General features: G+C 47.2%; 1 protein-coding gene across 2 annotated transcripts; it reads right to left on the bottom strand.

Moving 5' to 3' along the window:
• Positions 1-4,079: 4,079 nt before the first annotated feature.
• Positions 4,080-11,764, bottom strand: PROK2 (prokineticin 2). 2 transcript variants are annotated; one of them, XM_032699122.1, is made up of 3 exons: positions 11,668-11,764; positions 7,893-8,022; positions 4,080-5,032 (listed from the first exon to the last, which is right to left on the bottom strand). In XM_032699122.1, exons 1-3 carry the CDS (start codon positions 11,752-11,754, stop codon positions 4,887-4,889), a joined length of 363 nt encoding a protein of 120 aa, XP_032555013.1. In that variant the 5' UTR covers positions 11,755-11,764; the 3' UTR covers positions 4,080-4,886. The 2 variants fall into 2 exon arrangements, with proteins under 2 accessions (XP_032555013.1, XP_032555014.1); XM_032699123.1 differs by having other exon boundaries at positions 7,897-8,022.
• Positions 11,765-13,761: the final 1,997 nt, after the last annotated feature.

Below are 13,761 nucleotides of genomic sequence, written 5' to 3'. Positions count from 1 at the left end.
CTGTACCATTGGCTGGGATGCAATGCAAGGACAGCAATGCATCCCAGGACAGCTCAGGCTGCAGCGATGTGAGTACACGCTGCCTAAAGCACAGACACTTGCTTTGTATGATCTATGAGAGTTGTAACCTTCCAGGGACAGGGACATGCCTGTAACATGCTGATACCTGGTGCCATGGTACAAAGGAGCATCAACCTGGGATGCTGTGGGCACTCCTGGCACACAGTTAACAGGTACCCAGTTTCCCAGGTAAACTGGGGGTTGCAGAGGAGACTTTCTGTCATTGTGACATTGTGTGTGCCTTCATTTCCCCCCCATACTAAGGTGCCTCCCACTCAGACTTTTGGGAAACCCATACCATGGGAGTGTTTGCAGGTGTGCTATATGGTCCTATTGCTCATTCCTCCTCTCCTGCACACTTTGCTGTCACCCTGCACTGAACTCCTTGCTGTGAAACAAGCTGCCATCCATCCTCCCCTCAGTGCACCAGACTTCCTTGGCTTTAGCCCTTCACATTCAGCCTTTCCCATCCCTGATGACCAGTCAGAGAGGCCCAAAGACTGCCACCATCCTCTAAGGCAGACATGTCTAAGGCAACCTGCCTGGCCAAATCATTGAGATGTGTCCTGCTGCACTGGGCTGGGTCTGCCCACAATCAAGACTCTCCTTGAGAAACAAGAGGTGATTTGCTTTATGTACATTAAACTCATCTCCATTCCTGTGCTCAGAATTATTGATTAGTCTGACAGCTGTACCCCTGCTGGTTTGCCATTTCATATCTGTGCACAAGAGAAAGGCACATTGATTTTGCTATTATCAAAATCCTCTTGTATTTGCACAGTCTTTTCTCTTCCTGCAATTTTCTAATTCCTTCTGGAAAACATGCTACACATTGTCAAGATCAAATTCCTGAGACATCTTGTTTAAATCAAGGGATTCTTAGCACCTTCTGTTTCTTTTGAATATCCATCTGTGCAGAAATAACAAACCAGAGAGCTACTGGGGCAGAGGGAACCACCAGCAAGGACCTCAGTCTATGGTCAGACTTGCTGTTATCATACCTTTTTGTGGTGTATTGTGATGAGGTGTTGTGAAAAGTTGCCTAAAGAAGTAGCAAAATACCTCTTGACAAAACATGTTATAGGGCATCCTAACACATTAGACTTTTGAGGTAACAAGATTAGTGTTTCCAACCCACCCACAGAGATATCAAATCAAACAATCTCATTTACTTACCTCTAAACAGGTACATGTTCTTCCATTCTCTTCTCTCAACCAGCAGTATAACCTTCAGCCTTGCTTCAGTTAACCTCCTTTCACCTACTGGTCCTGTAAAACCAGGGTTTTTGTTAAGGTGACCTGTCTCCTCATTAAGGACCCACTCAGATCTGAGTCCCCCTTGCCACACAACCAGAAGAATTTATTTGTGTCATCTCCTCACTCAAAGATTTTGTAACTTTATTATTTTTTTTAAGGGACATAATTTCCCAGGGGGGGAATTGTGGGCAGGAGAATGCAGATGAAGCTGAGCTTCAGCTGGGCTTTCTCCTGCTCAGCAGCAGAGCCTTCCCTGCAGCCCCCCAGGCTCACAGGTGTGTGCTGGCTCAGCCAGCTGTGCACCCACAAACCCCAAACACCTTGCTTAACCTTTCCTAATAAGCATGTAATCAAATTAAGGCAGCAGCTCATTATATGTGGCTGTGTGTTTTCCTGCAGTGGCTCTCTGCTAACCCAAAATCTGGTTATAAACATGGAAACTCCTCCAGTGTGGTGGGATACCAGCATTATTCTATAGCATATCTGTAATATCAATATTCATATACTATTAAAAATTAATGCACAAGTTTCTATTAATAATTAATAATACTGCAATATTAATAAAATTAAACCAAACGTTGGCACAGATCTCCTAAGTGGAGTGAATAAAGGAAAGTGTTTAAACCAGGCTCTCTCTTCACAAACTGGGAAAGGAGGCTTTTCCCCTCTACCAAGGTGGTTCCAGGACTGCACAAGTTCTGTTCTCTTTTCTCATCTGATTTTTCCTGCCAAGAGAAATCCCCTTCCCTTCTTCCTAGGCAGGTAAGAAAGTTATTCCTGGCCTAGGATTATTGCCAAGGTGATCCTGGAGCAAACCAAGCAGCACAGGGGACTGCAGAAAAGTTTTCATGGCAGGGTTGGCTTGAGGCTGGCCACCTTTTCCATCAGTCATCTTGAGTGATTTGCTGTCCTCCTTAAGTCAAAAGCTGGTTCCAGGGAAAAGCAGAGGGGCATGCATGGCCATTTACATTTTGAAATGCTTCTTGTTGCCTATTATCACTGTAAAGCAAAGGTAAAAGGTTCCCTCTCAGCCTCTTCCACTGCAGAAAGAAATTAAAGGGACTTTGCATGTGCTTGAGTGAGGAAATCTCCCCTAGGATGGGAGAAAAGATAATTGATTAGGACAGACTTTAGGAAATAATTGGGATGCAAAAGCTTAATCTTCCTTCCAAAATGATCTCTCAAATCAACTAACCTTCATTGTGAGTGTCAATTAATGAAAATTAAATTACTAAAAGGGGAATCGTAATAATTATTGCGAAGTGAATGTGGTGGAGATGTAGGACAGCGAGGTTTTGCCTTTGGCTCTCCTACGTCAGCAGAGAAGGTGTGGAGAAGCCCCTTGAGGACAAGTATGGAATAAGGTCTCTCTCAAAGCTTCACCTTTCAAATGCCCTGTCCAGGAGCATCTGCAGGACATGAGAACTTCCACCTGCGCTAGATGGTGTGAACTTTGAACTCATGTAATTGGGGCTGTTCTCATTACCCAGATAAATGCTTAATCCCACAAGTTAATTGGCACAAATTACAACTACAAAGTTGCTCTGCTCTGATCTGATGAACTCTCCTAGGAGTTCAGTTTGGCAGGTCTGAGGCAGTCCTCAGATATAATTGTCCACTCATTTACAATGATATAAACCAGGGTTACTGCCTTCAGTGCAGTCACTGGTGATTTATGCCAGCAGGTGATGAGGAGCAGGGCTGGTGTTTCCTACTGTGGTTCATCTTTTGTGCTTTGGTTAAAAAAAAAAAATGGAGCAAGAGATGGGACGTATCTATTTTTCTTCTTGATTTTCCCTTGAGTGTAAATTGAAGTCCATGGTATTAAGGTTATTTTATAGTGATAGACTTGGACAGAAAAGCAACTCCCAGACTCCCAGTGTGTCCTGCTTCTGCAGACTGAGACTGTGTGGGTGCACAGGGTGTTTGGGGAGTGGCAGTGGTAGGATCAGGTTTGGGGGCTGTTCTTAAGCCCAGGTTATGGAAATTTCTGCAGCACTCACATGTCACTGCACTGGCATGGGAATGAGCTGGTCTTTCACCAGCACAGTCCAATAGAGAGGCATTGGGGTGGGTGCCCTGGGGTTGGGCTCTCTTGAGCAATCTTGTCCCTCAAGACATTTATTTTTCTAACATGTGCAGGATCCACGAGGCTCTGGCAAAACAACTAGTCCAGTTGTTCCTTGCTGTCTCCTCAGGGAGGCTGTGGGGCCCAGAGGAAGGTACCTGGTAAACTCACTGTGTTGTTTCTCCTCCTTTCTAAGTAATACAGGTCTTTGCCTTGATACAAGTGTGCCAACTTCTCCAATCCTGCCCCCCCCCCCCACCATCATCAGCAAAGCACTGATTGTGGAAAGATGAATGACTTCACTTTTCCAGTTCCAGCATATGTTTGCATGTCTGAGAGCAAGAAACGTGTGAATCTCACACAAACTATTGGAATTCCAGCTCTGGGGACTGACAAGTAAATATGAAGTCACACAGTATTTCATAGAAAACCCACAAATCTTATGTTTGCTGAGCTAAAGTTGATCCTTTGAGGCATGTGCCAAGAAAAACCTCTCATATTAGTTACACCAAGATTCCTCCACAGTCTGAGACTGCAGCCTGATTGAGGAGTTCATGCCTTGTAAAATCCAAGTTTCCCTAAAAGCAGCCAGAGGCACATAATCTTTTGCTAAGCTATCCTTAAGGAGCTCTGCTAGCTTGGTGAATCGAGTATGGGATAACAGATTACACTAAATAAAAATGAAAAGCCACAATGACAAAATAATGTTATAATATTAAAATAAATCAAATCATATACTGCCATTATTCTGATACAGAATTTTTACACAGCAAATTTGATACATATACAAGAAGTCAGGCAGCCCATTACAATAAACTTCAGGGTTCCTTTTTTTTAATATAAACTACATCTTAATACATAGTTTGAGATGATCGGGTAGTCTTACACCAATTCAGGTAACAACAACTTCTCATCTTAGAATACTAAAATAACAAATTTTTTTGATGCTTTGAATACTGGAATGCTTTGGTTCCACCTGCCACTTTTTAAAGGTGTAAAAACTACATCTATTGGTTAAACCTTTCTTCCTAGAGACATGCCTAACTTACAAATACAGTAACATAAATAAAGATACAAAATGCAATGTAAATACAGTTTTTTGGCAATCCTCATATGCTTCACACTATGCACTTATTCAACTCTCAGTTCAATTCAGGTATTCCAAGGTGTAAAAATGCGGCCAAAATTTTTCAAAACTGGCAATAAACTTGGATGTTTTCATTCTGGGTTTAAGCTGGAACCATGAAGACCATGAAATGGTTCAGAAATGGTTAAGCCCCTGCTCTCAGAAAGAAGTTTTGGTTTAGCAGATGTCATTTTGCTCCCCCAAAATAAAAGCATCTGCCACTGCGAGTCCCTCCTGAAAACCTTGGCCACAACAGCACAACTTCTCGTCTCCTGTTGATGTTGGTGAGGCAGGAAAGTGTGGTGAGGGGTTTCCCCATGGCAAGTACCTTGTTCATCACAATAACGAGAAAATGAGAATAGCGAGTGGCTCGTTCTAGCCCGGAACAGCTCCTGCTAAAAGAAGACATCTTCTTTTCTGAAGTGCAGCATACATTTGAATTTGTTGGAGGAAGTCCGTCCGCAGGTGAGGCCCGGGAGGCACGGGCAGGTGTGGTGCATCCGCCGCCCCGAGAAGGGAACCTGGGCACAAAGAGCACAGACATCAGGGACAGGGAGCACTGTGGCAGTGGTGCTTGGGGGGATGGATTCGGAGGAACAGTGGGAATACAGGAAATGCTGTCCCCCTCCCTCCCTCCACAGCCGGAGATCCCCACGAGCTGCAGCACGAGGGTGGAGAGCAGATGGCAAAGCCAACCCTGTTGTACATCCTGGTCAAGCCACAGCTAAGGGCAAAATGTTAACAGTCATGGTGCTGTGTAAATCTACATCTGTGACACATGTTCTCCATTTACTCCCATTTCCTAAAGGAGTCTGTTGTGAAATGACAGTGGCCTTCAGCATCAAAAGTTGTGGTGTCACTGTGCAGGGGTTTCTGTTTGTTCCGATTCCTGCCTTGTCACATGGCACAGAGCAGGACCCAGGAACCTTGGGATCCCGTGGTAGTCAGGCTGGAAGGGACCTCTGGAGGCCACCTCATCTGACCTTCCTTGGAGCAGTATCCTTTTCACCACAGGGAAGAGTTTTCTCATTTCATCCCACCCTCCCCCAGCCACACTGTGCTGCAGGGAGCACATACGGACTGCATTAGACAAATTTAACTGTGCCATGACATGCACATGCACTGACACTCTTCAACAACTTGATCACAAGCTCTGCCTTTTACAGAAGCTGAGCAGGACAGCGCAGTGGGACGTGGCTGGGAACTGCAGTGCTGCCAGCTGGCAACACACACTGAGCATCGCCTGGGTGCAATGAAGGAAGCACAGAGGTACAAAGGCACTGCCAGAGAGGCAGGCAACCCTAATTCCCTCATTTCCAGATTTCTAGGTGTTTTTAGCCTGGAATTTTAATATTCCAAGGTTGGTTTTTTGTTGGTATGTAAATTTTCTCTTTAAGAAAGCCAAAGGGAGAAAGTCTCACACAGTCCCTGGTGCCTCACACCAAGAACCAGCCTGACTGCAGTGACACCCTGCTGGGTGGGGGGGTGGGAGGGGGACTCACATCACCTGCAGTGTCCTGGGCCAGCACTGTCTGAAGAGTATCCTCAGCACAAGGGATGCCTTGGGCTTCCCCAAGCCACACACCACAGCCCCTCTGCTTCCGTGTGAGCATGGAGGCCACCAACCACAGATGCTGAGAACTCCCCATGGCAGTCAAACCTATCAGGTGCCCATGCACAGCACTGCAGCAAAACCCACATCCTGAGTTCTCAGCCTTCCAACAGCTCAGGGGATTTATTCAAAACATTACAGTTGCTGCAAGGAAACGTTCCTTTCAGCGGGACTCCCACGCTGTGCAACCTCACCTACCTAGTCCTGCCTCAAACCCTGCCTGGTCCTGCCTCAAGGTGCCAGCTGGGACTGCTAATGCATAAATCCATTGCCATCTAGTTGCTGAGAAGGAAACTAGAAGGTGGAACCCCAATTGCCAGCCATCTCCTCCAGGGCATCTCCAGGTTCCTCTGGGGGTCCCTGAGGTGCCATGGCCATGCTGGTGCCTGCTTTTGACCTGTCCTGCATGCAAATGAAAGGTTTTGGTGATCAGGGCACCAGCTGCTCGCTATTCAAATATTTAGGGGGGAGGAACCATTGAACAAACACTCCATCCTTAAAAATACCTCATTTTGCATACTATGGTAAATCAATCTGCTTTGTGTTTGTCAGGAAGAGCAGTGGGGTGAGGAATCTAAATCTAAAATTAACCTCATAAAGCTTACAAACATCAATGCCTGACTAAGTCTGGGGTGGACAGGCATCTTTGATTGTAATTAGGCAGGCAATCACCTTAAAATATATCACAGAGTATAAATTATTGCCCAGTAGCAATAAGCTCATAAAAAACCCTAGAAGACAATTTCTCTTATCCTGACTTTTGGTAGTATAAAGAACCTTACAAGAAAAACCTGCTACATTACATGGTAAAAATGAACATATCACAGCTGAAAATTTAAAAATTTAACTGTAACAGAACAGAGCCTTGAACTTCTTAAAACTGAGATGAGAAGTCAGGCATTGGATGAAACAGTGAGAAAGGTAACTAACTAGCTGCACATTTATAATCTGAATTTATTGCCTTGGTATCTTCCTGTTGTGATGACTCTTGGGCCAAGCTCTTCCCTGAGGATGGCTCTGAAGAACACCAGGTTCTCAAACTCCCTGGTAATATTCCATTCAGTCTTTCATATTACTTCTAAATAAACAGCTTTTTTTCATACTGCATATAATATACATAATTACACAGCCTTAAATAAACCTACTTGTTAAAATCATTACATTAATAATTCCGTGTATCATCTAATAATGTACTAATATGTAACTAATATTATTTATGTGTGTGTATATATGTATACATACATATATATTTGAAATCAGTAGGTAGAAGAGAAGAGAGTCTGTGGTGAGTGTTCTCAAGTCCAAGTATGGACTTCTCAATGGCTTCTCAATGCACCAGGTGCCCCAATACTGACTGGTGACATTTTTATGATTGTGATAGGATCTTGTCCACTTCCAGTGGGGGCAGTGACATCTGCTATGTTCCTGCTCATGCAAGTAAGGATTGGCAGGGTCGGGCTTGTGAACTGCTAACGCTATTTCAGATCACGTAACGGAACAAAAGAGCAACAACAAACTAATAAGGAAACAATCTGGAAAGCGTGTAGTGCTTTCATCCTCTGGTTCTCTCCTGCATAATTCTGACAGTAATGTATTTCCTTACATACGTACCTTCAGCGCTGTTTCCACACAGATGCAAATGGCTGGGAATGGCAAGGAATGGGACGTCTCCCTGCCCGTTCACCACACACAGTTTTTATGCAACGTGACGTGCAGCGCAGGATATTCCTGCTCCTTTCTGCCCTGCCAGCCCCCCCCCGGTGACGTACTCACTCGGTGACTCAAGGGATGGCACTCCTCTCCCAAATTCCCCATCGGTGTGCACATCCGCAGGCTGCGGATCCACAGGCTGACCGCGCAGCACATCCCGCCGCCACACTGCTGGTCTCGGTCGCAGGCCTGGAGTTCAATACAACATTAGGCAAATTAAATGAATAACAAGTATATTCCAGAAATAGGACAGATCAGATGCTCAGGAGCTGCCTCTGACACCCCACAAGTTACCACGGCTCATTAAGGCTGATTTGCAATATCTTGTATCTCCTACAGATCTGAATGTACGGGCTCCTAGAGTTAAGCCCAGGTTGTTTAAAGCCAGGACCGCACATGGAGCTGCTCAGGGCCAAATCCAGGACTGCCAGTGATTTGTAGTCCCAGATTCTGAGCACTGATGGACCATGGCCCATGCTGCTTGCTTTCCCAGATCGGTGCCCAAGTGAGCTCAGGAAGGAGCAAGGACCAACCACACTAAACAATCACCAAAACAGTCACCAAAACAGTCTATGGAGAAGCTAAGACAGGAAATCAACCATTAGTTTAATGACTTTTAAGTAACTACTCCTTATAGTTTCTTATGATATTATCATGGGGTTGAGTGCCCTTGCAAGGCTACATGATAGTTTGTAAGAGAAGTCCAAGTGGAAGTAGCTAAAATAGAAGTTTAAATATGGATTCTGTGGTTGTTGTCTAGAATTACATGTAACTAAAAGAGGCCTTAAGAAAAAGTTTGCCTAAGTGTCCACATCCAAAAAATGCTGCTGTGGTTGCATTCCCCTCCAGGGGAGGGAAAAAGTATTTTAGCCACTTACCCAATACAGCTTAGATAAGCACAAACCAAAATTCAAACTAGTGGGTATGTTTCAAAAACCACAAACCATGAAGAGCAATTGACACGTTAGGGTTTGAAAACAAGCTACTGCACATCTTTCAGCTACTTTTTAATCAAAAGTTTATCAGGCTTTTTATTATATAAATTTAATGCAAAAACCAGTCTCCTTTCTCTGATGGGAAATGCCCTTTTTTAAAGGTTCTGATTACACCCCAAACGTAAGCTTAATTAACTCACTGCTCTTGGTGTCTGACACCAGCAGTGATTGACCAAAGGCACTGGTCAGCACTACGTAAACAGGCAGCTCATAAAAATGTACGTAAAAGATGATAACGGCTCTGGGGAAGACGTATATCAGAATAAACATTCTCTGGAGGGACAAGCTTACAGATCTGACCTTGGGATTTACATGATAAATGCCTTTGGACTGTACTCTACTGGGTAAATATTGCACTGGTTTCATCAGCAGAAGCCAGATCAAAATACATATTTAAAGATCAGCCAGAAGCTTAGGAAGAAGCTGTTGCCTGAGGATAAAGTTATTAAATAGTGTGTGTAACCCAAACAGCTCCTAAACACACAGCTCTGTGCTACAGGTGAGCCCAAACACCAGAGTATTTACTTGCAAGACTAATATGGCCATACAATTACCACTAGAGCCTGCCAGATAATGTTCATTTTCTGACCTCTCTCTTACAAAAAAAAATAAATAAAAAAGCACCCTAATGATCTAATTTTGCCCTAATGAGAAAAGAAGAAAATGCAGGTCCAGTGATTTTGGCTGCCCCCGGCACACTGGTGTCCACTGCTCAGCTGGAGTCACAGGCTTTGCTATTTCTCGCCAGTCAGCTCCTGGCTTCCTTTTTTTCTCAGTTGTGTACCTCAAACCCCATCCATCTCCATGGGACCAGTCCTGGGATGAAGCACCACTCAGTTGAAAAACACACCTGCGTATGTCCTAGCAAGCAAGGGTCTCAATGTCCATGCTGAACAATTTCCTTCTAAAACTCACACCCATATATATTTACATCTGGCAGAGCTTTTCAGGCTCCCTTTCCAAAAATGCATGACAAGTTTTGAAAATATTCAACCCAAACACTCCTGCCCACACCTTATCTGCAATGTGTAATTCATACTGCTTACTCCTAATCTTCCCGGGACAACACACGAACACCCCATTTAAACAGAGTTTTGTGGAAAATCGGCTCGAGAATATTTCCCAGGTGAAATGCCAGCTGCAAAGGCAACTGGAGTCAGCACATGAACCACCACTGAAGTGAGGAAAGTTTGAATCAAGTCCTTAAATTGCAAAGGAAAAGCACCTTGCAAGCTCAGAGGATGGGGACACAAACACCTACGTCAGTTCTCATCTGAGATTTGTCCGTTCATCAGAAGCCAAAAATGCATCAAAGTGATTTAAGAGGAAATGCTCTACTATAGTTAATAAAGTAACATTTTTCTAGTTCTACTCTATTTTTGCTTTTTGAATCTGCTTTGTCCTTGATCTATTATTCAGTGCCTCACAGTTACTTTATTTGATGGATCAATTATCTTTAAAGGTGTAGCCACAACTCTAATAACAGATAAACTGCTCCTCCACTGTTGGGAATATTTCTATTTAAAAGGAACTTGAAATTATCAAATATTAAAAAATTCCTTCACATTGTCTGCTCTAAAAGATAATCAGTCTTGGTAACTTATCTGACTTCCAGAGAAATACCCAGGAGATGTTTCAGGGACTTTAGTGGTCCAGACAGGGAGTCTGGACAGCCACGGAGAAATCAGCTGCTGCGAGTACAACTTCTGATGGTTACAAAAGATATACAAACTCTTGAAGGAATTCAAGTACTGGGTTATTAATCCAAAGCAAACACTTACGAAAAAAAAAATCATTTTACTTCAGAGTGATGCAATGCTTTGGGTTAAATAACCCCTTTGGGAAAAAAAATATTTTCACAACCAAAGTAAATCTCGAGCCTAAAAACAACAACAACAACAGAGATTCATTTGCAAGGGGTGGCTATCGAGGGGAAAAAGCAGCATAGTCATACTCAAAGAAACGAAAGGAAAAAAGCAGCATTTTGCAATGATTGCAATACTGCCCTGTATGTGGAGGGACTGGAGGAGCTGCAGGAACCCGGGGTGCATACACAGTGAGCAGTACAGTGCCCCCATCCCTCCCAGGACAGATTTGGGGTTAACTGGGGCTGGATGGAGGGTGACAAGAGACAACTCCAGTTCTGGAAAAGCAGCTCGAATCTCTGCACGCTCCCAGACCAGCCTGGAGACAACCTCTCACTGAGTCCAGACATCCCTCACCGCAAAGGGACAGACCTCACACTGTGTCATCCCTCATCCCAGAGACCCACAAGTCCTGATATCACCCACACCAGAGAGACTGGTGCATCCTGGAATTCCTCACCCCAGAGAGACCCCCACGCTCTGACAACACTTCGTCCAGAGAGCTCCGGAGCTCCGGGCATCCCTCATCCCAGAGGGACACCACGTCCCGGTATCACTTATCCCAGACGGACCCCCAAGCCCTGGCATCTCTCATCGCCTGGCACAGCTCTTCCTCCCACGTCCTGGTTATCACTTATCCCAGAGAGACCTGCAGCTACTGGCATCCCTCACCCTTCGCGAGACCCTTCTGCCCTGACATCCCTGATGCCGGACAGACCCCCGAGTCCCGGCAGTGCTCACCCAGAAAGACCATCTCCGGGCATCCTCCTGGCAGAGCGTCCCGCTCTCTCCTGGCATCCCTCATCCCGGGAAATCCCCTGCAGTCCCGCTATCACTCACCGCGCACAGACCCCGAGTCCCGTCCCCTCTGCCGCGGCGGAGCCCTCCCTCCCCCGCAGCCCCGGCCCGCCCCAGCCCTCCCGGTGCCGGTGCCGGTCCCGTCGGTGCCGTCGGTGCCGAGCGGCGGCGCTCACCCCGGTGATGACGGCGCCGTGCCCCGCGGCCACGAGCAGCACCAGCACCAGCAGCGGCAGCGGCAGCAGCGGCGGGAGGTTTCGCATGGTGCGGTGCCGGCCCCGGAGCTCCCCGCGGGCGCGGTGCGGCGCAGCGGAGCCGGGCGCGGCGGCGGCCCCGGCGTTATAAAGCCCGGGCGTGAGTCACCCCCGCCCGGCAGCGCCGCGGCCGCGGGGCGCCAGCGCACACACCGCGCCCAGGTGCGGGGAGAGGGGAGAGGGGAGAGGGGGGGCACCGGCAAAGGGCAGCCCACGGTGGGGGGGACACATCCCACAGTATGTCTGGAGGACATCCCACAGCCTGCTGGGGACGTCCCAGGGCTGGCAGCGGGGACATCTCACAGCCTGTTGGGGACGTCCCAGGGCTGGCTGGGGGACATCTCACAGCAAGTCGGGCAGAACACCCCAGGGCTACCTGGGGGAAATCCCACAGCATGTTGCAGACATCCCAAAGAGGGTCTGGGGGAACATTCCAAGGCTGGAGGAGGACATCCCACAGTATTTTGGGGCTGCGTTCGGGGGGCATTCCACAGCAAGTGTGGTGGGACAACCCAAGGCTGGCTACAAGACATCCTGCAGCAGGTCTGGGGGAACATTTTAGGGCTGCAGGGAAATGTCCCACAGCATTTTGGGGACACCTCAGGGGACATCCCACAGCAGGTCTGGAGGTTCATTCCAGGGCTGACTGGGGGACATTCTGTGGCAGGTATGGGGGATGTCCCACATCAGGTCTGGAGCTGACATCCCACAGCAGGTCTAGGGGTTCATCCCAGGGCTTGCTGGAGACATCCCACAGCAGGTTGTGTGCTGCACACAGCAAGTCCAGAGGGGATCCTGCAGCAGGATGGGAGATTCCAAAGCCTGTAGTGGGGCAGTGGCTGCCCACAGCCACTGGAGCCAGCCTGGACTGGTGCTCGCATCCCCTCTGCTTGTGCATCTCAAGCTCCCCAGCCTGCAGCAGCCCCAGCCCCAGACCCGATGCTGCCCTTGCTCCTCTCTGTGAACAGAAACCAGCTGCAGCCCCAAAATGACCTCTACTGAGCCCTGGCAGAGCTGGGCATGGCTGTGGGGGGACACACAGACTGCACCTCGCTTTGTCTGGAGCAGAGCTTCATCAAAACAAATGTACCCTACAGTCTCGGTAAGAATTGAATCAATCCCAGATCCTGCTGGAAGCCCAGAGCCCCTCTGAGCTCCTGTTCTCCTATGCTTCTCCCTCTCATGCCATAGGCAGCCCCTGCCTGTGCCTGAACCCTCCTGACTCCCATAACACTCAGGGGCATGGGAGGAAAACAGCTCTCTCCTTCAGCAGGGCTGTTCCTCCCAAAGATCCAGGGGGAAGATGATGGGCAGGGGGGAGCAGGGACCCCCATTTCAGAGAAGTGCACCACTAGCTCCTTCCAGCAGTAATGCCAGGTGATGGTTTTGGTGAGCTCGTCATTCTAGATGTACACTGCTTAAATTTAGCATAAGCCAAGATTTAACCACTAATGTTGGTACCTTTGGGCATGAGGAGGGAGGACATCAGAGCCCAGTGCAATAAGTGAAACACGCAGAGTTTCCTTCCCTGCTTCTCTCACTGTTTTTCTTCTCTATTTTCTTTACTTTTCCAACTCTTTATACTTCTTTTAACCTTTCTTCTTCCTCCTAAATCCCTTTTTACCCCTTTTCCTGCCTCTCTGCTCCCATTTCCATCTCTCTGGGCCCTCTTTGCTGTTCCCCTCCTCCGGTGCATCTCACTCTCACACATAGGTCCCTGTTTTCTCAGACTTTTCAATTTATATTTTTTTTTTCCAAACAGGAAGGCCAAACCTCTGCAGAGCCCACATTTCCCCGAGCCCTCAGTCTCGTTCCTTGGCTGAGGCGAGTTTGAGCGCAGCTGAAGGGGGCACATAACACAGGGAGTGTCTGGACGTGCTCCCGCTCGGTTCAGTCCCGGTCAGGAGCTGTCGAATCGATTCCTTAGTGGCATCCCCTCGGGGGGTCAGTCTGTCTGGAGGTGTTTTCATTACAAAACATGGCCTTATTTTGGGTGCTTACGGTTATTTCATAAAG

The sequence above is a fragment of the Chiroxiphia lanceolata genome, chromosome 11 (assembly GCF_009829145.1).
Source record: "Chiroxiphia lanceolata isolate bChiLan1 chromosome 11, bChiLan1.pri, whole genome shotgun sequence".
In the NCBI taxonomy this organism is placed as follows: domain Eukaryota; kingdom Metazoa; phylum Chordata; class Aves; order Passeriformes; family Pipridae; genus Chiroxiphia; species Chiroxiphia lanceolata.
Note: the sequence above shows the minus strand (reverse complement) of the source record. Positions and strands in the feature narration are given on the sequence as shown.